Here is a 25,810-nt window from a genome sequence, read left to right as displayed (position 1 = left end):
GATCTTGTTACAATGTATGCAATAAGTCGAATAAGTGACATTACATTTAAGAACATAAAACAAGGAAACAAGTTCTTTTATGTGGGTGTAATCTGGTTCTTTCTCCCTCCTGTAGCTCGGTGGACTCGGAGCTGACCTCTCTGTGTCAGTCTGTTCTGGAGGATTACAACCTGTGCATGTTCTACCTCCCGTCATCCCAGAACCTGAGCTCCGCCAGCGAGGACGAGGAGGAGTACGACGGAGGCTACTCCTTCCTGCCAGACCTGCTGGTCTTTAGGATGGTGGTGATCTGCCTGATGAGTGTTCACAGCCTGAAGAGGGCAGGTGAGTCCTGAGGTTGGAGCTCTGAGTGGTGAAAGGAATTTGACTCTCTCACCCCCCACCATTATGTGGGCTTTGTCCACACTGGGTGTAATAAAGTGTTCGCCCACTAGAGGGCCATGTTTACCTGCACAGGGAAGCCATAGGTATTCCATTCATCTCCTGTATAGGTTAACCCTTTCACGCCTAAGCCTTGTTCTGACATTTTGTTTGTTTCCAAGTTAAAAATCAGTATTTTTTGCTAGAAAATTACTTGGAACCCCCAAACATTATATTAATTTATCAGAGACCCTAGAGCAATGTTTCAACTCCTGTCCTCAAGACCTAGGCCCGGATTCACAAAGCACTTGCGCCGACGTATCTCGAGATACGCCGCGCAAGTGCACATATGCGCCGTCGTATATTATTCGCCGGACTCAAACTAATATACGCCTAAAAATAGGCTTCATCCCACCGACGTAACTTGCCGGCGTAGAGTGGGCGCATATTTACGCTGGACGCATGCGGCGCTCCCATTGATCTTCTATTCAAATATGCAAATGAGGGAGATACGCCGATTCACGATCGTACTTGCGCCCAACGCAGGCTACGACTGGTGCGCGTTAGTTGTACGAACGGCGTAAAGTTATGCCCCATAAAGGAGGTGCAACTCGGCAGCATCCATGCAAAGGGCTGCACCAGGGAACGCAAGCCGGCGTAGTTTACGTTGTACGTGAATATGACTAGGCGTAGGTTACGTTCACGCCGTAGGCAGTGATCCGGCGTATCTTAGGCAGTTGTTCCAACGTGATTCTGAGCATGCGCACTGAGATGCGCCCATGGGACGGCGCAATGCGCAGTTGGCAATACGTATCTGTCTGGCGCTCGGCCCATCATTTGCATGGGGTCACGCCTCATTAGCATGGCTCACGCCTCATTAGCATGGCTCACGCCCACTTCCACCTAAGAAACCCAGCGCAGATTTGGGAGGAAGTGCTATGTGAATTCAGTGCTTGCCTCTCTGAGCTGCGTCGGCGTAGCGTAAAAGAGATACGCTACGGCAGCATAAATATGCGCCGATGTCTGAATCCGGGCCCTACTATGTATTACCTTGGGGAGATGCAGACTAGAATACTGCAATCACTGAGCAGCAATTGATATCACCTGTGATGTGTTATCAGTTATCTTGCAAACCTGGCCTGTTAGTGGGTCCTGAGTTGAGAACCACTGCCCTAGAGAATAAAATGGTGGTTGTTGCAATATTTTATGTCGCATGGTGTTTGCACAGCGGTCTTTCAAATGCTATAATTTATTTTATTCATGAAAGTGAACCCCCCCCCCCCCCCCCAAAAAAAAAACAGTAAAGTTAGTCCAAATTATTTTTATTTTTGTATACTATGAAAGATGATGTTACGCCAAGTAAATAGATACCCAACATGTCACGCTTTGAAATTGCGCACATTCGTGGAATGGCAACAATAAAAAAATAATGGTTACCAGGTTTAGGGTTTCATTGTCCCTTTTAAAATCACTTTTATTACTTTTACTTTTATTGCTGTCACAAGGAATGTAAAAATTTCTTGTGACAGTAATAGGTGGTGACAGGTCCTCTTTATGGAGATTTTCGGGGGTCTAAAATACCCTAAATTCCTCCTTTTTGCACTTAAAAGTATTCATATCGCCAAAATTGACTATTCTGAATACCGTGTGTGTGTGTGTGTGTGTGTGTGTGTGTGTGTGTGTGTGTGTGTGTGTGTGTGTGTGTGTGTTTTTTTTTAATTTATTTTTTTATTTTATTTTTTAATCGACACCATTGGCAGCCGACCAAACCGGAAGTGATGACGTAAAATCCCAGAAGCGACATCACACCAGAGATGTATCCGGAGCCGAATCCGGCTTTGTTCGGGGGTCAGCCTAGGCGGCGGAAACACCGGCTAGTAGCTTGGGGTCTCCCGGTGGGACAGGTGGCCCGGGAAGGTGGAGACGTCCCCTCCCACTCCTTTAGGATAACAGCCGAGGGGCTTTTAGCCGCATCAATTCTTATTAGAGGTGGCCGATATTTGGGCGTTTTGGAGAAATCGGCATTGTCACATTGGGATCGGGATCTGTGTCCTTGTAGTTGCTGAGTCCCAATTGACATCAGTGTCAATTGGGACACCTGTGTAGGTAAACACCGCCCCTCCACAGGCGTACACACCACCCCCCTCCACAGGCGTACACACCACCCCCTCCACAGGCGTACACACCACCCCCCTCCACAGGCGTACACACCACCCCCTCCACAGGCGTAGCGAACACACCACCCCCTTCCACAGGCGTAGCATACACACCACCCCCTCCACAGGCGTAGCGTACACACCACCCCCTTCCACAGGCGTAGCGTACACACCACCCCCTTCCACAGGCGTAGCGTACACACCACCCCCTTCCACAGGCGTAGCGTACACACCACCCCCTTCCACAGGCGTAGCGTACACACCACCCCCTTCCACAGGCGTAGCGTACACACCACCCCCTTCCACAGGCGTAGCGTACACACCACCCCCTTCCACAGGCGTAGCGTACACACCACCCCCTTCCACAGGCGTAGCGTACACACCACCCCCCTTCCACAGGCGTAGCGTACACACCACCCCCTTCCACAGGCGTAGCGTACACGCCACCCCCCTCCACAGGCGTACACACCACCCCCTCCACAGGCGTACACACCACCCCCTCCACAGGCGTACACACCACCCCCTCCACAGGCGTACACACCACCCCCCTCCACAGGCGTACACACCACCCCCCTCCACAGGCGTACACACCACCCCCCTCCACAGGCGTACACACCACCCCCCTCCACAGGCGTACACCCCCCCCCCCTCCACAGGCGTACACGCCACCCCCCTCCACAGGCGTACACGCCACCCCCCTCCACAGGCGTACACGCCACCCCCCTCCACAGGCGTACACGCCACCCCCCTCCACAGGCGTACACACCCAGTGTGAAGAAGGCCTTCTCGTCATGGGTGTCCTCATTTTTCATGCCTCTGCCTCTCTGATCTCTCTAGATTCCAAGCAGTACAGCGCTGCCATAGCGTTCACCCTGGCCCTCTTCTCCCACTTGGTCAACCACGTGAATATAAGACTGCAGAGCGAGTTGGAGGAGAGCCCCGTCCCCGCCTTCCACAGCGACAATCCAGGTGAGTCCGATCATTGTAGAGATTTATTCTCCAATCACACCTCAGCGTCTTGTAGCTGGAAACTCCAAAACGCTGGAGGAGAAAAAGAAAAGAACAATTCTCTATGGAGACGGTTCACATCTCCACTACAAGTCGCCTGAAGCACAAAAGAATCTGGAGCTTTTTCTGTAGTTTAAATTGTGCACATTTTTTATTTTTTTGTTTTTATTTTTATGTTTATAAAGCTTTTTTTTCTTCATAGAAATGCATGGAAACGCTTCATTCACACAGTTCTTTTTTTTAAACACTTTAGCTCTTTTGTGTGTTTTTGAGCGTTTTTACTGCAATCATTTAAAAATGTAAAATAAAAAAATTAGCAAAATCTATAAATCATTTAATGAACAAATCTACCCCCCAACCCTAATATTACCCCTAATAATCCTAACCCCCCCCAACCCTAATATTACCCCTAATAATCCTAAACCTAATATTACCCCCTAATAATCCTAACCCCTAAGCCTAATATTACCCCTAATAATCCTAAGCCTAATATTACCCCCCCAATAATCCTAACCTCTAAGCCTAATATTACCCCCTAATAATCCTAACCCCTAAACCTAATATTACCTTTAATAATCCTAAGCCTAATATTACCCCTAATAATCCTAACCCCTAAGCCTAATATTACCCCTAATAATCCTAACCCTAATATTACCCCCCCAATAATCCTAAGCCTAATATTACCCCCTAATAATCCTAACCCCCCAACCCTAATATTACCCCTTAGCGCGGCTATACCGTCACCGCAGCTCCGCTGCCCAATGTGAAAGCAGCCTATTTTTAGCGCCTCTATACCGTCGTATTTACCGCGATATTCGGGCGCTAGCGGTGAGGTTTTAACCCCCGCTAGCGGACGAAAAAAGGGTTAATACCGCCCGCAATGCGCCTCTGCAGAGGCGCATTGTGGGCGGTATTACCGCGGTTTCCCATTGATTTCAATGGGAAGGCGCGATATAGAATGCGGCTAGCAGGACTTTTGGAGCGGTCCTGCTACCGCACCGCTTCAGTGTGAAAGCCTTTGGGCTTTCACATTGAAGCCTGCAGGGCAAGATTTATTCATGCGGTATAGCAGCGCTATTTTTAGCGCTGTACCGCATGAAAAACGCCTCAATGTGAAAGGGGCCTAATAATCCTAACCTCTAAGCCTAATTGCCCCTAATAATCCTAAGCCTAATATTACCCCCCCCCCCCCCCAATAATCCTAAGCCTAATATTACCCCCCAATAATCCTAAAGCTAATATTGCCCCCCAATAATCCTAACCGCTAAACCTAATATTACCCCTAATAATCCTAACCCCTAATACTGCAAATCCTAACCCCCTAAGCCTAATTGCCCCCTAATAATAATCCCACCCCTAATAATAACCATAAGCCTGATATTACCCTTAATAATAATCCTAACCCTAATATCCCCTAATAATAATCCTAACCCCAATATTAACTTCCAACCTTGATCCTATCCCCTTACCCTATATATTCACTCCTAACCTAACTAAATAAACCGTAAGTAAAACAAATAAATTAACCCCTGAGCATAACCTTCAGCACTTTACAAAAAAAAAAGTAATAATAATTGATAAATGAAAGTGGAAGAAAAAAAGCTGAAAAAGCCTAAAAATATAGTAATAAATGATAAAGCGTATGATATTTTTCTTCATTTGCTAATAATAAAAAAAAAAAAAAACACCAAAGCTCAAACGCTTAAATACCCCCCCAAAAAAACTTTTTAAAAAAATGTGTGACCCCGGGATGTTAGAAAGTCTATCTTTTGGGGCGGTTGGGAGCGATTGTATACACCGCCCCTGCTCATTGCAATGAATGAAAATCGCTTTGGAAGCGGGTGGTTTTAACTTCTTCTTCGGCCGCTAGCGGGGGGGTTTAAATAGCCGCTCAACCAGCGTTAAAGCGCCGCTAAAACGAGCTAATGCACGGGCGGCCCCAGTGTGAAAAGGGTTTGAGTGGAGACCAGAGACCCACAGACCCTCTATTAGTAGGTATCAGTAGTTTGTAAGTCGAATGTTTGTAACTTGGGGACCGCCTGTATTAAAACTAAAGCCAAACCCCATTTCTAGTTTTTAATAATTCAGGGAAGGGGGGGAGGGCCACTTTGTGTCCACTTCTAGAGTTGTCATCAGAAAAGGTGCCCCCCCCTCTTGCTGCTTTGGTGGCAACTGAAAAAAATGTAGATTTCTCTTCCGTTCATGGACGGACACAGCAGCATTGACCTTAGGGTTATATACCTTTCCTTCTAGGAGAGACTAGGCAGAAGGAAACAGCACTTTAAGTGTTAAAAACACTTCTCCCAGTACAGCACCTCCCAGGGGGCGTGTCCCCCGGGTACTTCCCACTCTCTGGAAACATCCAGCCTCAGTTTTAATCTGCCTAGCGTCAGGAGAGGACATGGCCTTTCTGGAGCCCGTGTGCTCTGGAGATTTTTTTTTTTTTTTTGCTGCTTTGGTGGCAACTGAAAAAATGTAGATTTTTCTGTTCTGTCCGGATGATCGCACTCAAAGGGATGGAAAGTGAGGAGTAAATCTCCCAAACCACGGGTAGCCAACCTTGGTCCTCCAGCTGTGGTGAAACTACAAATCCCATCATGCCTGTGATTGTCGGGGTCTTGCAATGTCTCATGGGACTTGTAGTTTCAAAACAGCTGGAGGGCCGAGGTTGTCCTACCCCTGTGCCAATGAAAACTAGACCGAAATCCTCAGTCTTCTGTACTTTTATACTATACTGAGAATAAAAAAATCTGGAATTCACCTAAATTTTCTCTCTTGCATGTGGCAGATGACCCGGAATCCAGGGAGGTCGCAGAAGTGATAGAGAAAGACGCGGAGCCGGAGATCAACCAGGTCAACAAGCAGCCGCGACCCAAACCCAGGAGCAAGAAGAACCCAAAGTACTCCCGCCTCTCCCTCTTACGTAGGCGGAGACACGCGCGGAAGGCGGACGAGAGCGACTTGAGCGAGGGGTTCGATTCGGACTCCAGCCGCGGCTCGGCCAAAGGAAGCGACAACTCCGACAGCGCTTCAGAAAAGAGCGAGGAGGAGGCCGCCTTTGACATAGAATCCGATTCGGATATGAACAGTCAGGAGTCGCGGTCCGATTTAGAAGACATGGAGGACGACCACGGCGATGAGCGCAAGAGTCCGAAGGAGCCTAAGGAAGCGGCCAAAACCTGCGAGGAAAAGTCGGTGAGCCCGGCCAAACCCGAGGCTCAGGAGACCCCGGTTACCTGTCCCGGACCCACCACCAGCGAGGCCAGTATAGCCAGCAACCTCCAAGCCATGTCCACCCAGATGTTTCAGACCAAACGTTGCTTTCGCCTGGCGCCGACCTTCACCAACGTCTTTGTGAAACCTTCCTCTGAGCCGGCGGCCTACAGCGCCAAAGAACAAGTGCCGCTGGTGAATGGAGACGTGGAGAGACTGAAGTCTGCAGAGCAAGGTAGAGGGAGCGTGGTCCTCCAATGTCGGAAAGTAGTGCTTAAAGGGGTTGTAAAGCTTTGTGTTTTTTCACCTTAACGCGTCCTATGCATTAAGGTGAAAAAACGCCTTGCAGTGTCCGGCCCCCCAGCCGAACCCCCCCCCCCCCCCTTGCCTGAGCCCTGAATACCCATGGGCTCCATCCCACGTCGGGCTCTCCTCAAGTTTTCGGCTCTTCATTGGATAGATTGATAGCAGCTCAGCCATTGGCTCCCGCTGCTGTCAATCAAATCCAATGACACGGGGGCGGGGCCGAGTCAAACACTCGGCGTCTATAACCCATCCATATAAAACTATTCAGATCCCTCTATTAGAGGCTGGCATAGCACACTATGTCAGTAGTTTTCAAAAAAGAGTGCTGTAAATGCTGAATTTCAGCTGTCTTCAGGCCAATCACGTGACTTGCGGCCGCTTTACAGCTCCGATGGATTGCTTCTGTGGGAGGAGCCGTGATATCTCCCTCTGACGTCAGACAGGGGGAAGATCACGTGGTCGCTCGTCTCCTCCCACAGAAGCTGTGTATCGGAGCTGGAAAGCGGCCGCGAGTCACGTGACTGGCCTGAAGACAGCTCTTCAAAAATTTGTGTTGTAAATACCTCTTTAGAACGGTCTTCAGGCCGGTCACATGACTCGCGGCCGCTTTCCGGCTCCCATACACGGCTTCTGCGGGAGGAGACGAGAGGCCACGTGATCTCCTGCCATCTGTCGTCAGAGGGAGATCTTACGGCTCCTCCCACAGAAGCAATCCATCGGAGCTGCTGTAAAGCGGCCGAGAGTCACGTGACGGGCCTGAAGACGGCTCTAAGAGGTATTTACGACACTCGTTTTTGAAAACTAGTGACGGCCTCCAATGGAGGGTCTGGCAGTGACAAATATTATACCCCCCCCCCAAAAAAAACACTTTAAAATATAAAAGTTGATGTTTTTTGTTGATTCCGTGCTTGTTTGTCTCCCACCTTGTTATAGGGGACATCTCTGACTCGGAGGAGAGTATTGTGAGCAATAAGTCCTGTCACAATGAGAGGACTCTTCAGGAGAAGCTGGAGGTCATCACCGCCGAGGGGCTTCTGGCCACCGTCAAGATCTTCCTGGACTGGCTGAGGACCAACCCGGACATTATCATCATGTGTGCGCAGGTAGGTATAACCATCATCGTCATGTGTGCACATACAGCGCCTTGAAAAAGTATTCATACCCCTTGGAATTTCCCACATTTTGTCATGTTGCAGCCAAAAACGTAAATGTATTTTATGTGATAGACCAACACAAAGTGGCACATAATTGTGAAGTGGAAGGAAAATTATAAATGGTTTTCATAATTGTTTTACAAATATGTGAAAAGTGTGTGTGTGTGTGTGGGGGGGGGGGGGGGGGGGGAGTGTAATGTCTTCTAAGAGGACCTCAAGAAAATGGTGGCCATCTTGCACACAGACACCGAGTCCCAGTTACATGAATATAAAAGATGGTTTTCAGCTCCTGTTCTCCAGCCGTAGAGTACTCCGCTGACGCGTTTCACCCTTTTCATGGGTTAACCACTTAAGGGCCGAGTCTTTCTGAGATTTGGTGTTTACCAGTTAAAAAACTGTTTGTTTGTTTTTTTTGCTAGAAAACTACTTGGAACACCCAAACGTTATGTATTAATATAATTTTTTTTTTTTCTAACACTCTAGAGCAGTGATATGCAATTAGCGGACCTCCAGCTGTTGCAAAACTACAAGTCCCATCATGCCTCTGCCACTGGGTGCCATGCTTTTGGCTGTCAGGGTCCTCATGGGACTTGTAGTTCTGCAACAGCTGGAGGTCCGCTAATTGCATATCCCTGCACTAGAGCAGTGATGGTGAACCTCGGCACCCCAGATGTTTTGGAACTACATTTCCCATGATGCTCAACTACACTGCAGAGTGCCTGAGCATCATGGGGAATGTAGTTCCAAAACATCTGGGGTGCCAAGGTTCCCCATCACTGCTCTAGAGAATAAAATGGCAGTCATTGCAATACTTTCTGTCACACCGTATTTGCGCAGCGGCGTTACAAGCGCACTGTGTGTGTGTGTGTGTGTGTGTGTAATATATATATAAATTAAAACATATTTTTTATTTTTTTTTTTTAGTTAAAATAAAAATAAGACAACAGTAAAGTTAGCCCAATTTTATTTATTTTTTTGTGAAAGATAATGTTAAAAAATTCTCCCGCTTGTGGAAAGGCGACAAACTTTTACCCTTATAAATCTCCATAGGCGATGTTTAAAAAATTCCACAGGTTGCATGTTTTGAGTTGGAGGAGATGTAGGGCTAGAATTATTGCTCTCGCTCTAACGATTGCGGCGATACCTCACATGTGTGGTTTAAATACCGTTTTCATATGCGGGCGCTGCTCACGTATGTGTTCAGTTCTGCATGTGTGAGCTCAGCGGGACGGGGACGGGGGGGGCTCTTAAAAAATAAATAAATTAATTAATTAATAATAATAATTTGTGTCACTTTTATTCCTATTACAAGCAATGTAAACATCCCTTGTAATTGGGGGGGGGGGGGGGGGGGGGGGGGGGGGGGGGGGGAGCATGACGGGTCCTCTTAAATATGGGATCTGGAGTCAAAAAGACCTCACATGTATTTACACTAAAATGCAAAAAAAAAATGTCCCTTTTAAGAGCAATGGGTGGAAGTGACGTTTTGACGGGGGGAGTCTGGCTGTCTGGGGGGAGTCTGGCTGTCTGGGGGAATCTGTACAAATCTGACTCGTGGCTTGGATATCTCAAAAAGCGACAGGTCCTCTTTGACTGCAAGTAAAGTTTTCTGTTTTTAACCCTTTGGTTTCCTTCCGCAGAGCTCGCAGAGTTTGTGGAACCGATTATCTGTTCTTTTAAACCTCTTACCATCGGCATCCAAGATCCAGGAATCCGGTAAGGTATACAGTCCCCCCCCCATACAGAAAGTGTCTGCGTTGCCTGTAACAGCCAATCAGATTGCAGCAGCCTTGTTCTGTGCAGGGTAGAAGGAAAAATCTGGTGGCTGTTGCCAACACGGCTACTTTTTTATGACTGAGGTCCTCTGTCTCTCATATGATTGGACAGTGAACGTGAGTGACTCCATCTTGATTCCAGGCTGTGTGTTCTCTCTCAGGAATCTCCCTGTGTAGTGAGGTGCAGAACTTGCTGCAGGGGTGTGAGCAGACCGACCTGTGCGCCCACCTGCTGCTCCCGGAGGACGCCGCCCTGAGGAACCTCCCCCCGCTGAAGGCTGCGCACCGCAAGTTCAACTTTGAGAAGGAGAGGCCGGATCTCACCGTTCTGGAGGAGGTACAGCAACATCCTCATTCAATAAGATTTGATTATTAAACACTTCAGCCCCCGGAGGATTTGGCTGCCAAATGACCGGGGTCAATTTTTGCGATTCGGCACTGCGTCGCTTTAACTGACAATTGTGCGACGTGGCTTCCAAACAAAATTGGCGTCCTTTTTCTTCCCACAAATAGAGATTTCTTTTGGTGGTATTTGATCTCCTCTGCGGTTTTTATTTTTTGCGCTATAAACAAAAATAGAGCGACAATTTTGAAAAAAAGCAATATTTTTTTACTATAATAAATTATAAAATTTTTAATAAAAAAAAAAGGCATTTTTTTCCCTCCAGTTTAGGCCGATATATATTCTTCTACATATATTTGGTAAAAAATTGCAATAAGCGTTTGGTTTGCGCAAAAGTTCTAGCGTCTACAAAATAGAGGAATTTTATATATATATATATATAATTGTGTGTGTGTGTGTGTGTGTGTGTGTGTGTGTTTTTATTAATATTATTTATTTTAATAATACATTTTTTTTATAATCATAATATTAGAATAAAAAAAAAAAATTATATATAATTTTTTTTTTTTTTTATTCTAATATTATGATTATAAAAAAAAAATGTATTAAATGATTAATATCAATAAAAAAAAATATATATATATATATATATATATATATATATATATATATATATATATATAAATTTTATATTTTTATAACAATTTATTTCTTTACTAGTAATGGCGGCGATCTGCGACTTTATGGCAGACACATCGGACACTTTTGGGACCATTGTCATTTTATACAGAGATCAGTACTATAAAAATGCACTGATTACTGTGTAAATGACAGTGAAGGGGTTGACCACTAGGGGGCGCTGTAGGGGTTAAGTGTGTCTTAGGTAATGATTCTTAGGGCCCTTTCACACTGGTGCGTTTTCGCGGTAAAAATAGCGCTATTAAAACGCTCCCCATGACCCTCTCCATTGAAATGAATAAAAAAACGGAGCGTTAAAATCGCGGTAAAACACTGCGATTTTGCCACGTTTTTACCGCGTTTTTAATTCATTTCAATAGAGAGGGGCATGGGGGCATTTTAATAGCGCTATCTTTACCGCGGGAAAAATGCACCAGTGGGAAAGGGCCCTTACTGTTGGGGGGGAGGAGCTACCAGTGACACATCAGCGATCACTGTTCCCGATCACAGGGAACAGTAGACCCCTGATCACAGGGAACAGTAGACCCCTGACATGTCGCTAGGCAGAGCAGGGGAATGCCTTGTTTACAAAGGCATCCCCCCTGTTCTGCCTTTACGGGCCGCCCGGGAACATCGACTTTCTGGGACCCGCGGGCGCACACTCACGAGGTACGCGGCAGGCTTGCGCGCCGGCTGGGCGGCAAATTTAAAGGGACGTACAGGTACGCCCATTTGCCTGCCCGTGCCATTCTGCCGACGTATATTGGCGGGCGGCAAGTGGTTAAAGTGGAGTTCCGTCCCCCCAGAAATGGTGCAGATCGCGGTCTTGTACAGGCTAAGATGTAATAGAGAAATAATTGTGTGACGAGTCTATAATAAATGAAAAAGCATAGAATACGTCTCCTAACAATGGCGGTTCTTCTCTCCGCAGTCCATCGTGCGCAGCTGCTACATCCGGAGTTTCGGCCATTTCCTCACCCACCTGCAGGGGAAGGTTCTACAGTACAACCCGGAGCTCGCCATATTCACCAGCATCTCCGAGACCCAGCAAGACAACACCCTCCACCAGGCCCAGGCTCAGTTCCGGATGGTGCGTATCTTACTCCCTACATTGCCCGTTGGGCCCCGCCTCCTTCCGCCGCTTACTGGAGCTGTCGGTAGCGGCGGAGGAGGCGATCGGGTCCTCTCTCGTGCTGGGTATGGATACGAGTGAGGGGAAGATGGCCCCCAAAAGGTCACTTCCGCCCATAGCACCTAAAGGGCCTTTTTTTTATTATTATTATTATTATGTCTTTTATGTGTGGGTTTTTTTTTTTTTTTCTAAGTAATTGTTTTTAACTTGTAACCACCAAATCTCAGAAAGAGGCTCGGGGCTTTAGTGGTTAAAGTAGGTTCTGTTTGGTATTTATAGATGTGATAACTTTGTATGCATTGATTTCTTTCCCCAGGCGCAGGAGGAAGCTCGCCGGAACAGACTCATGAGAGACATGGCCCAGCTGAGACTCCAGGTACACACCCTCTGATTGGTGGCCCATTTCTGGGCGTCTTTCTCTTTTCTTACCAGGGGAGGGCAGCATTGTCCATTTTATATTTTTCTAGAACTGTCTGCACTTCACGCCGGGAACCCTACTGCACATGCGCGAGGACCCCGCTCCTCTCTCCTATTGGCCGGGAGAGGAGTATGGAGCCCCGTGGTGACATCACGGGCTTCGGCCCGGACTCCCGTAAGTGGGAAAGGATATCTGTCAAAGATGGGTATCCTGTCCCCCCTTACCCCCCGAAAAAGGTGCCAGTTGTGGCACCGGGGGGGGGAAAGAATCCGATGAGCGGAAGTTCCACTTTAGGGTGGAACTCCGCTTTAAGAAGTAGCATTCATCCACCACCAGGGAGAAATTTGAAGTCTCGCTGCGGCAAGTTTGGTAGATCGGGTCATGTTCAGGGCAGAACTTCAAGCTCAAGCCTTGTCCATTGTATACATCCCAAGCATGTAAAGCTGGCAGTTAGATTTTCTTGTCCAGAAGTTCCTGGACCTGGGGGAGTGGTTCATACACCCAGTGGCATTCCCAGACCCATATCCACTGGTGGGTGGGGGGGGGGTGGGGGTGCCGAATGTGGACCTACTGACCTCCCAGGTTCAATAAAAAAAACCTCACAGGTTTGTCTTCAGATACAGAGGGACCCTCTTGCTTAAAGCGTAGTTACACCCACATTTTCACTCCTCACCATGCAGCACTAATGTGCATCCTTAAAATGAACTGGCAATTTTTTTATTTCTTTTTTTTGTTCCTTACCTGATTTATGCCTAAATCTAATTTCACTTCCTCCTTTAGGCGCCGTACGTCGTTTGCGGTTTTTGCATTGGCTTCTGGGAGATCTTGGCCAGCTTGGCATGGCACGGCTCCCGTAACATTTAACACTGGCGTCTATGGAAGATCTTGGTCAGCTTGGCATGGCTGTGCCATGTCAAGCTGACCAAGATTGCACCACACTGCACATGCGTAAGAGTGGCAGGTGCATGCTGTGTAGCCAGCATGCACGGAACCCAGGAAGGACACTATGGCTTCAGATGCCCACACTGGAGATGGCCGCGCTGTGCAGGAACAATGCTGCACAAGTAGAAAACTGGGCATAGTTTACAGCATACCTTTGTTACTTGCAAGAGGCATGAGTAATCTAGGGGTATTTTTATCTTAAAAGTCACATTTTGGCTGGAACTCCGCTTTAAGTGGTGCATGCTCTCGTGGCTCTGTGGTATCATTACAGCCTAATCCAGGGGTGTTCAAACTTTTTCATGCCCTAGAACATGCTCGAGGGCCGACCATTTTGCCTAACATTCTCTGAACCATTAAAATTTGATCTAAGTGTGTTTGCCCGAGCACTAATACACTGCACAACGAGAATTCTCTTGCCTTTTGTAGCTGTGTGTGGTGAAGAGATGAGCTCAGGCGTGTTATTTGGATCTACTGGGGTAGATTCAGGAACGATTTACGCCGGCGTATCCATAGATACGCCACGTAAATTCAAAGCTACGCCGGCGTATCTATTTTCTGTATTCAGAAAGCTAGATACACCGACTTTAGCCTAAGATACGACTGGCATAAGTCTCTTACGCCGTTGTGTCTTAGGGTGCATTCCCATGCTGGCCGCTAGGTGGCGCTTCCGTAGTTGTCAGTGTAGAGTATGCAAATTACATACTTACGCGGATTCACAAACGTACGTGCGCCCGGCTGTAGTTTTTTACGTCATTTGCGTAACTCGTTTTCGGCGTAAGGCTGCTCCTGCTATTAGGAGGCGCAGCCAATGTTAAGTATGGACGTCGTTCCCGCGTCACGATTTGAAAATTTTACGTCGTTTGCGTAAGTCGTCCGTGAATGGCGCTGGACGCCATTTACATTCACGTCGAAACCAATGACGTCCTTGCGACGTCATTTACCGAAATGCACGTCGGGAAATTTTAGGGACGGCGCATGCGCAGTACGTTCGGCGCGGGAACGCGCCTAATTTAAATGATCCACGCCCCCTACTGGATCATTTGAATTACGCGCGCTTGCGCCGGCCCCTTTTACGCTACGCTGCCGCAAATTACGGAGCAAGTGCTTCGTGAATACAGCGCTTGCTCCTGTAATTTACAGCGGCGTAGCGTAAAGACGATACGCTGCGCCGCCGTATCAGTGAGCGCCCCTACCTGAATCTACCCCATTGTATGTATCTCTTTTGAGATATATACCTACCTGAGTGCTGCTCAGGACTAAGGTTGAGCTTGGGCATGTTATTTGGATATACCGTATTTATCAGCGTATAACACGTACAAGCTTACCATTGCCATGAATGCAGCCTCACCATTGCCATGAATGCAGCCTCGGAGGGGACCGGGAGGGACAAGTGCCGTCAGATTACAAACCGGAGAATTTCTTGTTTACTCTGTGGCCTCTTAAATACAAAGTCCCGCATCCTATGATAAACAGAACAGTCATCCAATGGCATCCCAGGAAACGGGACTTCCTATTACAGATGCTGCCCAGTAAACGGGAGATTCTCTTTATGTAATCTGACGGCACACGTCCTGTCCCCTCCGAGGCAGCGGAGGGGATTTTGTGGCCCCCAGGGCACATATGAGGCTGCAATGGCTATATATATATCCAAATCCCCAGGGGGGCCATATTGAATCACCAGGGGGGCCGCAATTGGCCCCCGGGCCGGACTTTGGGCATGCCTGGCCTAATCCTTCTTCAATTTTATTACCCTGAAGATGGAGGGCATTCCAGTGGTCCTCAAAGCTCCCAGGTGGCCCAGGAGGATTTGGTACTCCAGCTCTGATCATCCAGATCTTCTGTCTCGGGGACCGATTTACCATCATGTTTCACAGTCGCTGGCTTTGACAGCCGAGGTGGTGCTTAAAGCTTTGAAGGCTGCTTTTCTGCGAGGTCTTCCATCGCAGGGCATGCTTCCCTTGGTAAGAGGCCTCCTCTGATTGGCCCAAGGGGAGAGGAGGGTGAATGACCTCACAATTTCCACTTTGGCCAATCAGGAGAAGCTTTGTAATCAATAATAAAAAAAGCAAGGTTTCTCCTGAATGGTGGAGAAACATTCAGCTTGGGTCGGCAGAGGGGAAGTTGCCTGTACTGCTGCAGAACACAGCGCCTGCTTACTGTATGTAGCCAACGCTGCCACAGCATATGACGGCACACACAGCGGCCGCATCAAGCCCAAACAAGCTTTTAAAAATGGTATAGAAACTGGAGATATACGTTTTATTATTCATAAAGTTTCATCAGTTTTAACAAGCGTTTCGCAATACGAGCAATTTTTTTTTTTTTTTTAAACCTGACTGAGTGTCTTGCAAAACGATCGGGATTCAAGCCACAGTGGTGTGCAGTACCGCATTTGGCCTGAGGTGGGGGGGGTGCTGGAAGCTGTTCGGAGCCTTTCAAAGTTCAGCCGAGCCTTTCCAAATGTTACCAAGGCTCTCCGGCGCCCCCCACCTCTGGCCACATGCGGTATTGCATGTCAATGCGGAACAAATTATTTTAGTTTCCATTGACTTCTATGGGGAAACTCGCTTTGATGTGCGAGTGTTTTGGATTACAGGCATTCTCCTGGAACGGATTATGCTTGTAATCCAAGGTTCCACTGTGTGTGTGTGTGTGTGTGTGTGTGTGTGTGTATATGTATGTGTGTGTATATGTATGTGTGTGTATATATATAATTGTGTATATGATTCTCTATCTCTCCGTATTTATCGGGGTATAGCGCGCACCCCCATTCTAGAAGGGAAATTTGAGGAAAAAAGAAAATACTTAGTTTGAATGCCCCTCGTCGGTGTCTTGCCCGGCGTCCTTGTCGTCCGTCTGCGGCCTCGGTGGTATCCTCCCTGCTTCTCCCGCGCTGTTTCTGCCGATCCCCGCGCTGTGTTTGAACAACGCCGCCGACATATACCAAGCGCAGTACACTCGGCCACGCTCGTCTCCTCTCGCATAGGAGGCGGCACAGGGCGTGACCGCGAGGGGAGTCGAGCCTGGCCGAGTGTACTGCGCTCGGTATATGTCGGCGGCAAGGTTCAAACACAGCGCGGGTATCTGCGTATATCGCGCACCCACGATTTTCCCCTTATTTTAAGGGGGAAAAAGTGCGCGGTATACTGTGTGTGTGTGTGTGTGTGTGTGTGTGTGTGTATATGTATGTGTGTGTGTGTGTGTGTGTAATATATATATATATATATATATATATATATATATATATATATATATATATATATATATATATATATATATATATATATATATATATATATATAATATACACATACATACACACGGCGTATACCACACACACACACACACATATATTATATATATATATATATATATATATATATATATATATATATATATATATATATATATATATATATATATATACAAATTTTTGATGTTAAAGTGCGGAGACTTTTTGAAGAACCCTCATACTTTAATGTACCTGAGACCAAAACTGTGTGGCACTAACCTGAACTTGTCTGTTTGCAGTTGGAAGTGTCGCAGCTAGAGGGCACCCTCCAGCAGCCCAAATCTCAGTCCTCCATGTCTCCGTACCTCATCCCGGACACACAGGCCCTCTGCCAACATCTGGGCGTCATCCGACAGCTGGCAAACAGCGGGCGTTTCATCATTATCATCCCGCAGACAGGTAAGAGGAAATATGGACTGGTGAGTTCATTGGCTGTTAGTGATGAGGAGCTTTAAGAATTGTACTTGACTGGCTGTATTGATACATTGGCACTTATCAGGTCTTCCTTCCTTTTTTTTAGTTATTGAAGGATTGGACTTTCTAAAGAAGGAAAATGCTGGAGCTCGGGATGGGATCCGATACTTGGAGGCGGAGTTTAAAAAAGGAAATCGGTGAGTATTGACTTTTTTATGGAAAAAGGGGGGGGGGGGGTCTTATGATATTGGCAAAGGGTTATGTGATATTGTCTTGCACTATCCGTATAAAATGCATAAGGTCATTATAACCATCATACAATCAAGTGTGTGTGTGTATGTGTGTATGTGTATATGTATATGTATATATATGTATATATGTATATATATGTATATATGTATATATATATATATATATATATATATATATATATATATATATATATATATATATATATATATATATATATATATATATATATATATATATATAAAATATTCTCTATCTCTCGGACACAATAGTTGTGCTAATCCCTGTTTGTTTCAGGTATATCCGCTGCCAAAAGGAGGCTGGAAAGAGTTTTGAACGGAATAAATTAAAGCGGCAGGACGTTGACGCCTGGTAAGAGGACCTGTGCTCTCTTCTGATAGACTTCCAGCCACTTCAGCCGTGTGTGACGCCCCTGTATTCATCACCTTCAACCATATTCTCCATATTTATTGGCCTTTCACATAAGGTCTTCCTATTCCAGAGAGAGGGAGAGCGGTGCCTCGTCCATCCGTTGGGTTGTTAACATTTGTAGAGGGCTTTAAAATGTTGCCTCTGTAACTGTATGCATTGTGGAGAAACTCATCTTCAAAGGTCACAATGAAGACATTGAAATTACTTCTCCCTTTTATTTTCTATGGAGCGCAAATTCTCTAATGTAAACACACAGGCCCGGATTCAGAAAGGAGATACAACGTCGTATCTCTGAGTGTGCGTGGTCGTAACTATGCGACTGATTCATAGAATCAGTTACGCATAGATTTCCCTAAGATCCGACCGGCGTAAGTGTCTTACACCATCGTATCTTAGGCTGTATATTTACGCTGGCCGCTAGGTGGCGCTTCCGTATATTTACGCAATGAATATGCTAATTAGGTAGATACGCCGATTCAGAAACGTCCGGCCGGCGCATTTTTTTACGTTCGGCTTTTTCCGGCGTAAAGTTACCCCTGCTATATGAGGCGTAGCTAATGTTAAGTATGGACGTCGTTCCCGAGTCAAGTTTTGAAAATTTTACGTCGTTTGCGTAAGTCGTTCGCGAATAGGGCTGTACGTAAGTTACGTTCACGTCAAAATCAATGGGGCTTTGCGGCGTAATTTCGAGCATGCGCACTGGGATTTTTTAACGAACGGCGCATGCGCTGTTCGTAAAATACGTCATACGCGGGGTCACCATTCATTTGAAAATTAAAACACGCCCACATCATCCCCATTTGAATTAGGCGTGCTTAAGCCGGACAACGTACGTTACGCCGCCGTAACTAAGGGCGCAAGTCCTTTCTGAATACGGAACTTGCGCCATAATTTACGGCAGCGTAACGTATCTAAAGATACTCCAAAGTATCTGAATCCGGCCCACAGCCAGTATTTCTAAGACTGTAAATACTGGGAGTTTAATAAGATACGTGGCTCGGTAAGGCGAGGACCTCACATGAACCAGAGGATTATCGTCGAATTGCGGCGGCAGGGCGGTAGTTAAAGCTTTTTTTACTGCTTGTCAAGGGTATGTGAATAAGTTGGCGCCTATAATCTGGGCATGCACGTGCTTTATGGTGCTCATGGTGGTGTCACCATGGCCAATTTAATGTCATTAATACTGAAGTAATTGACACCTGTCCCAGACCTCATGGCTCCACAGTGATTGGTCTGTGGAAATAGAACTGAAGTTTCTCGTAAACCTTTTACTCTTCCGTTCCTCTTCTTTTGACACTCGGCATCAGTCTTAAAACATGGCTGTTGGTGACCCTTTTGCTGCTGGAACACTTTATATGCATTCTTCACACACACACCACCACCCTATAGAAATGATCAGGAGGCTTTACACCCATCCAGATCACTTCTACACTAAATCCCAAATCCTGCTGTGCAGGTTGAACACAAGGGGGTAGATTCACGTAGGGAGCGCGTATTTGTGAGCGGGCGTAACGTATCCTATTTACGCTACGCTTCCGCAACTTTGACAGGCAAGTGCAGTATTCACAAAGCAAAGTTGCGGCGGCGTAGCGTAAATAAGACGGCGTAAGCCCGCCTGAAACAAATGTGGAAGATGTGGGCGTGTTTTATGTTAAAGCGGGGGTTCACCCGTACATAACATTTTTTTTCCCCTTAGATTCCTGCTCGTTTTGTCTAGGGGAATCGGCTAGTTGTTTTAAAATATGAGCCGTACTTACCGTTTACGAGATGCATCCTCTCCGTCGCTTCCGGGTATGGGCTGCGGGACTGGGCGTTCCTATTTTGATTGACAGTCTTCCGAGAGGCTTTCGACGGTCGCATCCATCGCGTCACGATTTTCCGAAAGAAGCCGAACGTCGGTGCGCAGGCGCAGTATAGAGCCGCACCGACGTTCGGCTTCTTTCGGCTACTAGTGACGCGATGGATGCGACCGTCGGAAGCCTCTCGGAAGACTGTCAATCAAGAAGGAACGACCGCTCCCGAAGACCCATACCCGGAAGCGATGGAGAAGATGCATCTCAAAAACGGTAAGTACGGATCATATTTTAAAACAAATTGCCGATTCCCCTAGACAAAACGAGCAGGAAGCTAAGGGGAAAAGAGAAAAAAAAATCATCATTGGGTGAACTCCCACTTTAATTTATTGTGACCCCCACGTAAATGACGCTTTTTCCGAACGGCGCATGCACCGTCCGTGAAAGTATCCAAGTGCGCATGCTCCAAATTAACCCGCAAAAAGCCAATGCTTTCGACGTGAACGTAAATGACGCACAGCCCTATTCGCAAATGACTTGCGCAAACGACGTAATCGACGGAAAATTCGACGCGGTCCTGACGTCCATACTTAACATTGGCTGCGCCTCATATAGCAGGGGTAACTTTACGCTGGAAAAAGCCTTACGTAAACGGCGTATCTGTACTGCGACGGCCGGGCGTACGTTCGTGAATAGGCGTATTTAGCTGATTTACATATTCTAGGCGTAATTCAGCGTACACGCCCCTAGCGGCCAGCGTAAATATGCAGTTAAGATACGACGGCGTAGGACAGGGTTTCTCAACTCCAGTCCTCAAGGCGCCCCAACAGGTCATGTTTTCAGGTTTTCCCTCAGATGAAATGTCTGTGGTAATTACTAGGGCAGTGAAACTGATCAAATCACCTGTGAAAAATAATGGAAAGCCTGAAAACATGACCTGTTGGGGTGCCTTGAGGACTGGAGTTGAGAAACACTGGCGTAGGAGACTTACGCTGGTCGTATGTTAGACAAATTCTGGCGTATCTGATTCTTTGAATCAGTCGCCAGCATACGACGCCTCAGAGTTACGCCGTTGTATCTCCTACTTGAATCTGGCCCAAGAGCTCATGTCTCGTTCAGACAACTTTCACTGTGATGTGTGCTCTGGGTATGTTATGCTGAATACTGCTCCGTTCTGCCCCCTACAGGCATCTCTATAAGATTCTGGACAGCTGTAAGCAGTTGACGGTGTCGCAGGGCAGCAATGAAGAAGAGACGGCCGGGATGGTCACCATTATAACCGGCTTTCAGATAGAGGAACCCGAATGTTTCTCCTCTGCCGTACAGGTGTGTATATACCCCCCCCATACAGTCTCACGACCTATCTGTGGATGTAATTCCCATACATGGGGGGGGGGGGGGGGGTGAATGGCAGGTTGGGGTTCTGGTGGAATAGTATTTTTGGTTTGTAGATAGTTCAGGAGATCTTTGGCTTCTGTGTCCATGTTGGTCACCTCTGTGGTTAGTTTTGAACTTCAGGTTTCCATCTCCAGAAAACGTTCAGTTCTGGAGGGTTCTCTATGAAATATACAGAATGTAATGTTTTGCTGTTGTCTTCAGTCTGCCCTGCAGGTTGCCGCCAGTTCCAACATCGAGATCAAGAACGTTCTAGATTTCTACAAGCAGTGGAAGGAGATGGGCTGACAGTCTGAGGTTCAGACCGTTCATACAAAAGCAAATCACATCCTTCATCCTCCCTTATGAGCCGTGGCTTTCAATATGGTGGTAACTTGGAAAATGGCCTGAGACATGGAACCAAACATCTAAACCGACAAGCCCTTCCAAGGAAAAGTTCTTTTTGTTGATGTGTCTTGTATGAAAAGCCCCGCAGCCACCTACGTCTCCGATGGTAGAGGACTGCGGTGTCAGAAAACAGAAGGAGCTCGTCCATCCGAGGCTGGAAGAGAGAAGGTGGGACCCATCTTGTTGATGTGTGACCTTCCCGACCACAGATGTCCATCTTCCAGGCCTCTGACCGGACCGTGACCGGATTCTTTCCTCTTGTGTAGTGTGGTGACCGGACGACATCACCCTCTGACTTCCCTCAACCCTTCACCCTGCTTGTCCCCCTAAATCTCAGCCCCCCTTCCCTTATCCTGTATCCTTCCCAGCCCCTCCCATTACCCAGCATCCCCTGTTTTCTTTACTTGGATCTTGTCCAATGCTGTAAAAGATTTGGAGATTGTAAATAAAGGAAACAGCGCTATTTTATTTAAGCCACAAGTGTGAATGTGACTTTTTTTATTTTATTTCGTAACTGTAGGGGGGTGGTAATTTATATTTTCATGAAAGTGGAACTGAAGCTCTACTTTAAGAAACCACAAGCAGTCCGGCTTTCATTGGAGAAGAGACGTGCACTGTGCATACGCAGCTTCGCTTAGAGTGTCGGGCCGGTCTCTGAGTGCTGAGATGATGGCTTCCTGCACAGAAGTGATGTCATCCCCCACCGGCCAATGAAAAGGCCTGAAGACCGCCACTCAGAAGAAGATGCTGGCGCAGGACAGTTGGACAGGTAAGTACTAAGTATGCCTTTGGTTCCACCTTAAAGAGGAAGTAAACCCTGATGGGTTTTACTTCCGCCTTAGTTTACTGCAAAGTAAAAGCATAATGGGCTAGTATGCATCGCATGCTAGCCCATTATGTGGCACTTGCCTGCAAAGGAAGCTTATGCTGTCCCCGCTGGTGGCCACGTCCATCTTCACCCTTCTTCCTTCTGGAGCTGTGGACTCTGGCTCTGTTACTGGCCAGAGTCGTGTGACGTCACTCCCGGACGCATTATGTCGGCGCAAGCGTATATGGTAAATGGCTTCTAAACCGTATAGGTTTTAGAAGATATTTCCAGTACCTACAGGTATGCCTTATTACCTGTAGGTAAGTGGCCTGTAAGGGTCTACAACCTTTTTGTGTAAAGCTGGCCAAAGATAAAACAAAATCCAGATGGTTCAGCAGGGGACGGCCGAATTTCGATCAGTGTGTTACTGCCGCTCTTCAACAGAAGTCTATTAGATCTCTTCACATTAACCCCTTAAGGACCGCCACATGACTATTTACATCGGCAGAATGGCGGCGCACTTGCGACCCTGTCCTGTACTCCATGACTGTGCCCGCGGGATCCGATCACCGCCGGTTATCCCGCGATCGGGGTAACGGATAGGAAGAACGGGGAGAGGTAAGTGTAAACAAACCTTTCCTCGTGCTTCATAGCGTGGCTGTCACTGATCGTCTGTTCCCTGTGTTGGGGAACAACGATCAGTGACGTCACGCACAGCCCCGCCCCCCCCCCCCCCCCCCACAGTAACAACACTCCCTTAGGTCACGCTTAACCCCTACAGCGCCCCCTCCTGGTTAACCCCTTCACTACCAGTGTCATTTTCACAGTAATCCGTGCATTTGTATAGCACTTTCCCCTGTGAAAATGACAATGGTCCTGAAAATGTGTCCGCCATAATGTCGCAGTCACGATAAAAATCGCTGATCGCCGCCATTACTAGTAAAAACTGAGGATAATATATTTTTTGGGGATATTTATTATATTTATTATAGCAAAAAATATTACATTTTTTTTTAATTGTCTCTCTATTTTTGTTTATGGCGCAAAAAATAAAAACCGCAGAGGTGATCAAATACCATTAAAAGATGGCTCTATTTGTGGGAAAAAAAGGACATAAATTTTGGTACTACACGTCCAGTAGGTCTATGTATGTCAGGTAGGTGAGTGTATGTATATCAGTGTGTCAGGTAGGTGAGTTTAGTGGTCATCATTGATGGGCACTGATAAGCCAGGCAGGAAGTGAGTTTACCACCACCACACAACCCCACCGCCCAGCCAAAACCCCCGCGCCATGACCACCCCTTGAAGCCCCTGGTCTTTTTGCCACCTAGCAGTGCCCCTGGCCTTGGGGTGTTGGCTTTCCAAAGTGTGGTCATTTTGTGGGTGCTTCCACTGTTCTGGTGCTCCAGGGCCTCCAAAAAGATGTGTAATCTATCCATAGAAAGCCTGAAGGTGCTCCTTGGATTTGGGGCTTTTCTATGTGGTTGGCTGTGAAAAAAAATTTCACACATGTAGTATCGCCATACTTGGGAGGAGTAGCAGAATATGTTTTGGGGTGTGTCTATACTGTGTGTCAGAAATATCTTCTTGACAACTTTGTGTGAAAAAAATAAAATACATTTTCATTCTCCATTTTTCCAAAAACTTGTGACAAAAAAAATGGTCTTTAAAGGATGCATCATGCCTCTTTAAAGATATCTTAGGGTGTGTGTTTGCCAAAATTGGTCTTTTGTGAGTGTTTCCACTGTCCTGGTGTTCCAGGGTCTCCAAAAATGTGATAGTTAGTCAGGAAGATAGATGTATAATTTGCGCTACTTGCATTTTGGGCCTCTGTGTAGCTAGTTTCACACATGTGGTATGCCCTTACTTGGGAGGAGTAGCAGAATGTTTGCTGGTGTAATTTGAAGTATGACGTTGTATAGTTGAAAAAAAGACACAAGTCCGTCTAGTTCAACCAAAATTTTTTTAATACAATCCCATATAAACAATCCTTCACCCACAGTTCATCTAGAGCAGTGGTTCTCAACCTTCTAGTGCCGTGACGCCCTTGATAAAATTTTCCAAGTTGTGGGAACCCCTAACAGTAAAATTATTTCCGTAGTGTGGGTTGTCAGCACCCAAGGAAAGACAAGGATTTTCCGCCCCTAAGCCACAGATATTTAGCGCTCCCTGAGTCCCTTCCACTTGTACAGTATTAAAAAACCTTATGGTAAATTTTAGGATGTACACCTCTAGTCTGTGTCCTCCAGCCATGCCGTGAACTGAATGGGCGGCTGCGAAGAGGCTGAGTGGCCGGCCGCGGGCTCCAGCAACAGCCCAGCTGGGTGGCCACAGACTCCAGGGGCAGCCCGGTTGGGTGCTTGCAAAATGTCTGGGAGAGCGGTACGAACTTCAGGAATAGCCCAGGATTCGGTGACCCCTGGCAAATCATCATTTGACCCCCAGGTTGAGAACCACTGATCTAGAGGAAGGCAAAAAAAAAAACAGCAGAGCATGATCCAATTTGCTACAGCAGGGGAAAAATATTCCTTCCTGATCCCTCAAAGAGGCAATCTGATTTTCCCCGGATCAACATTGCCCATAATATTATGTACATTTACGTGGCGATTTAAAGCAATTGCTTACCTTAAATCGAAGAACCCGCATCGACCCTCTTTCCTCCTCTCCGCCATAATACCCAGCAGATCCCCGCGCATGCGCACAATTCCGGCAGGCTCCCATTCAAGACCCGGCGCGCTCAGTGCCATTGTCTATGGCCCACATGTGTCATAGACATCGGTGTTCGATTTTCTGCAAATATCTCCTTGACCATGTGGGTTAAGGAGATATTTCAAGCACCTACCTACAGGTAAGCCTTAATGTAGGTTTACCTGTAGGTGCAAGTGGTATATGGGCGTATACAACCACTTTAAATATCGCCAAAAGAAAAGCTTCATTTGCCTTGTAAAATAATATAAAATTCATTTTGGTACAGTGTTGATTAATTGTCATTCAAAATGTAAAATCACCTGGGCAGGAAGGGGGTAAAACAGTTTTGGTCTTCAAGTGTTTTTCTTCTATTTAACTTTATACCCATTACTATAGGGTGACCAGACATCCCCGGTTTCTGGGCACAGTCCCCAGATTGATGACACTGTCCCCGGATCGGATTTAAACAGGGGCTGGGGCAATTTCAAAGACAGAATTAAAAAAATAAAATCTCAATTGCACCCCCTCGCTCTGCCGCTTGTACTAGCTTAGGGGGGGGGGGGGGTTCCATTATCTGTGCCCCCTTTCTGATGATCATGTGCTGGTCGGAGCGGAGGAAATTTTTCTTCAGTTTCGGGTGCATGCCCGTTCCGCTCCCGCTCGCATGTTCTGCGGATCGGATCGGCTTTGGACATCGCCGGCGCCCTGGACAGGTAAGTGTGCATATTTTAAAAGCCTGCAGCTGCAGTATTTGTAGCTGCTAACTTTTAAAATAAAATCGGTGAATCTCCACTTTAAGAGTGTAACAAGCTTCTGTGCAATTCCACGTTCAAGGATTGACTGGCACTGATGAAGAGGTCCTCTGTC

The 25,810-nt window shown here is 46.8% G+C and overlaps 1 protein-coding gene across 2 annotated transcripts in view; it reads left to right on the top strand.

Annotated features, from left to right (window-relative positions):
• SMG5 (SMG5 nonsense mediated mRNA decay factor) overlaps positions 1–21,920 on the top strand; it is a 36,451-nt gene extending 14,531 nt beyond the window's left edge. For both annotated transcript variants that reach the window (XM_040333487.1, XM_040333488.1), the window contains exons 10-22: positions 116–324; positions 3,354–3,485; positions 6,313–6,972; positions 7,977–8,146; positions 9,838–9,913; positions 10,134–10,309; positions 11,925–12,083; positions 12,442–12,501; positions 17,017–17,176; positions 17,298–17,388; positions 17,738–17,812; positions 20,853–20,991; positions 21,265–21,920. In XM_040333487.1, the coding sequence (XP_040189421.1) occupies positions 116–324; positions 3,354–3,485; positions 6,313–6,972; positions 7,977–8,146; positions 9,838–9,913; positions 10,134–10,309; positions 11,925–12,083; positions 12,442–12,501; positions 17,017–17,176; positions 17,298–17,388; positions 17,738–17,812; positions 20,853–20,991; positions 21,265–21,348 (2,191 nt within the window). In that variant the 3' untranslated portion in view covers positions 21,349–21,920. The remainder of the gene's footprint in view (positions 1–115; positions 325–3,353; positions 3,486–6,312; positions 6,973–7,976; positions 8,147–9,837; positions 9,914–10,133; positions 10,310–11,924; positions 12,084–12,441; positions 12,502–17,016; positions 17,177–17,297; positions 17,389–17,737; positions 17,813–20,852; positions 20,992–21,264) is intronic.
• Positions 21,921–25,810: the final 3,890 nt, after the last annotated feature.

The sequence above is a fragment of the Rana temporaria genome, chromosome 13 (genome assembly GCF_905171775.1).
Source record: "Rana temporaria chromosome 13, aRanTem1.1, whole genome shotgun sequence".
NCBI classification, from domain to species: Eukaryota; Metazoa; Chordata; class Amphibia; order Anura; family Ranidae; genus Rana; species Rana temporaria.
The sequence above is the reverse complement of the archived record's forward strand: the minus strand, read 5'-3'. Positions and strand labels throughout refer to the sequence as shown.